Consider the following 1,165-nt stretch of genomic DNA (forward strand, 5'->3'; position numbering starts at 1 on the left):
ATAATATAATATAATTAAATGATAAAACCAATTTTAATTTATTAGATGAAAATATGAATATGATGAAGAATAAAAATAAATAATGATAAATTTAATGAAATGAAATAATTCATTATCATCAAAATAACAAATAACAAAATAGCTTATAAAACAATAATATTTTATTAATAGAAATAATAATAAAATAGATATTATAAATGTAATAAGATATTTAGAGTTTGTTTCAAACAGCATCCTACTTCCTTTCTATATTTTACTTCTCATACTGTATTTCTTTTAATCTATTATACGTATTTCATCGTTTTGTTTCATGAAGTAATAGGACAGGCAATGTGTGTTTATAAAAATCCTTTATTAGAAAAGTAAATAATAATATTATAATTATAGCAAAAGTCTTACTTGAAAAACAGTTAATATTCAAGTAAAAACTTATTTTCCTGAATTCTTATATCTATAAAACAGTTGTTATGTTTCACATCGATACTAATGATTACTAACTAAAGGAATGAAGACAGACAAAGCTTGAGAATTTATAGAGTATGAATTATTTGAGAAGTAAATATAAAAAACAAGATAACCTTTTAGAAAATTCATTTTAATAGTTCAGAAATAGTTTTAGTCAAAGATAATAAAACAAAGTTATTAAAATGAATGCAAATAAGTAATTTATTGATGAGATTGTTCTCCGAAAATGAATAAAGGAGCAAACTCGAAAGGGTCTTGACCGGTATCACTTCTTCTAATAGGAACAGGGACAATAGGGATATTAACATTTGAAGGTTCTTGGACAATAGCTGTTTCTTTAAAAATGGGGTCATTAAAACGATCTTCTAATTTAACAGAATTAACGTCATTAGTTTTGAATTGTTCAGTACGATGGAGTCTAAAATCTTGAAGTGGTGTTCTATTCATTCTAGCGTTACATGAGTCAAACCTTCTTCTTACGGTAGTTAATCCATTTTCTAAGAAATCATCTCCTTCATGTATTTCTTGAACAATTTTCATTGGACTGATACCACTAGAACGAGGGGTGTGGGGTTGTTTCAATTGTGCACGATAGAGATTTTCTTGATTTCGTAATAATGAAGATCTTCTTCTTGTAATACGAGAACCACTTCCACTTCTTTCTCTTTTATGAATATTTTCAAATGCTTTTCTAAAAGAG

General features: G+C 25.8%; 2 protein-coding genes across 2 annotated transcripts in view, besides 3 other annotated features; one reads left to right on the plus strand and one right to left on the minus strand.

Annotated features, from left to right (window-relative positions):
* EDI_227370 (uncharacterized protein) overlaps positions 1 to 14 on the plus strand; it is a gene marked incomplete at both ends in the record, with an annotated part of 1,263 nt that extends 1,249 nt beyond the window's left edge. Inside the window, one exon of the mRNA XM_001733400.1 lies at positions 1 to 14. This exon is cut by the window's left edge and continues 1,249 nt beyond it. Within this exon, the coding sequence (XP_001733452.1) occupies positions 1 to 14 (14 nt within the window).
* Positions 1 to 44: a sequence feature (AT_rich).
* A 21-nt stretch (positions 45 to 65) lies between these two features.
* Positions 66 to 206: a microsatellite.
* Positions 207 to 363: 157 nt separating this feature from the next.
* Positions 364 to 386: a sequence feature (AT_rich).
* Positions 387 to 666: 280 nt separating this feature from the next.
* Positions 667 to 1,165, minus strand: part of EDI_227480 (uncharacterized protein) — a gene marked incomplete at both ends in the record, with an annotated part of 1,579 nt that continues 1,080 nt past the window's right edge. The window contains one exon of the mRNA XM_001738907.1: positions 667 to 1,151. Within this exon, the coding sequence (XP_001738959.1) occupies positions 667 to 1,151 (485 nt within the window). The remainder of the gene's footprint in view (positions 1,152 to 1,165) is intronic.

The sequence above is a fragment of the Entamoeba dispar genome, genomic scaffold (assembly GCF_000209125.1).
Source record: "Entamoeba dispar SAW760 scf_1105229461739 genomic scaffold, whole genome shotgun sequence".
Lineage (NCBI taxonomy): Eukaryota > Evosea > Mastigamoebida > Endamoebidae > Entamoeba > Entamoeba dispar.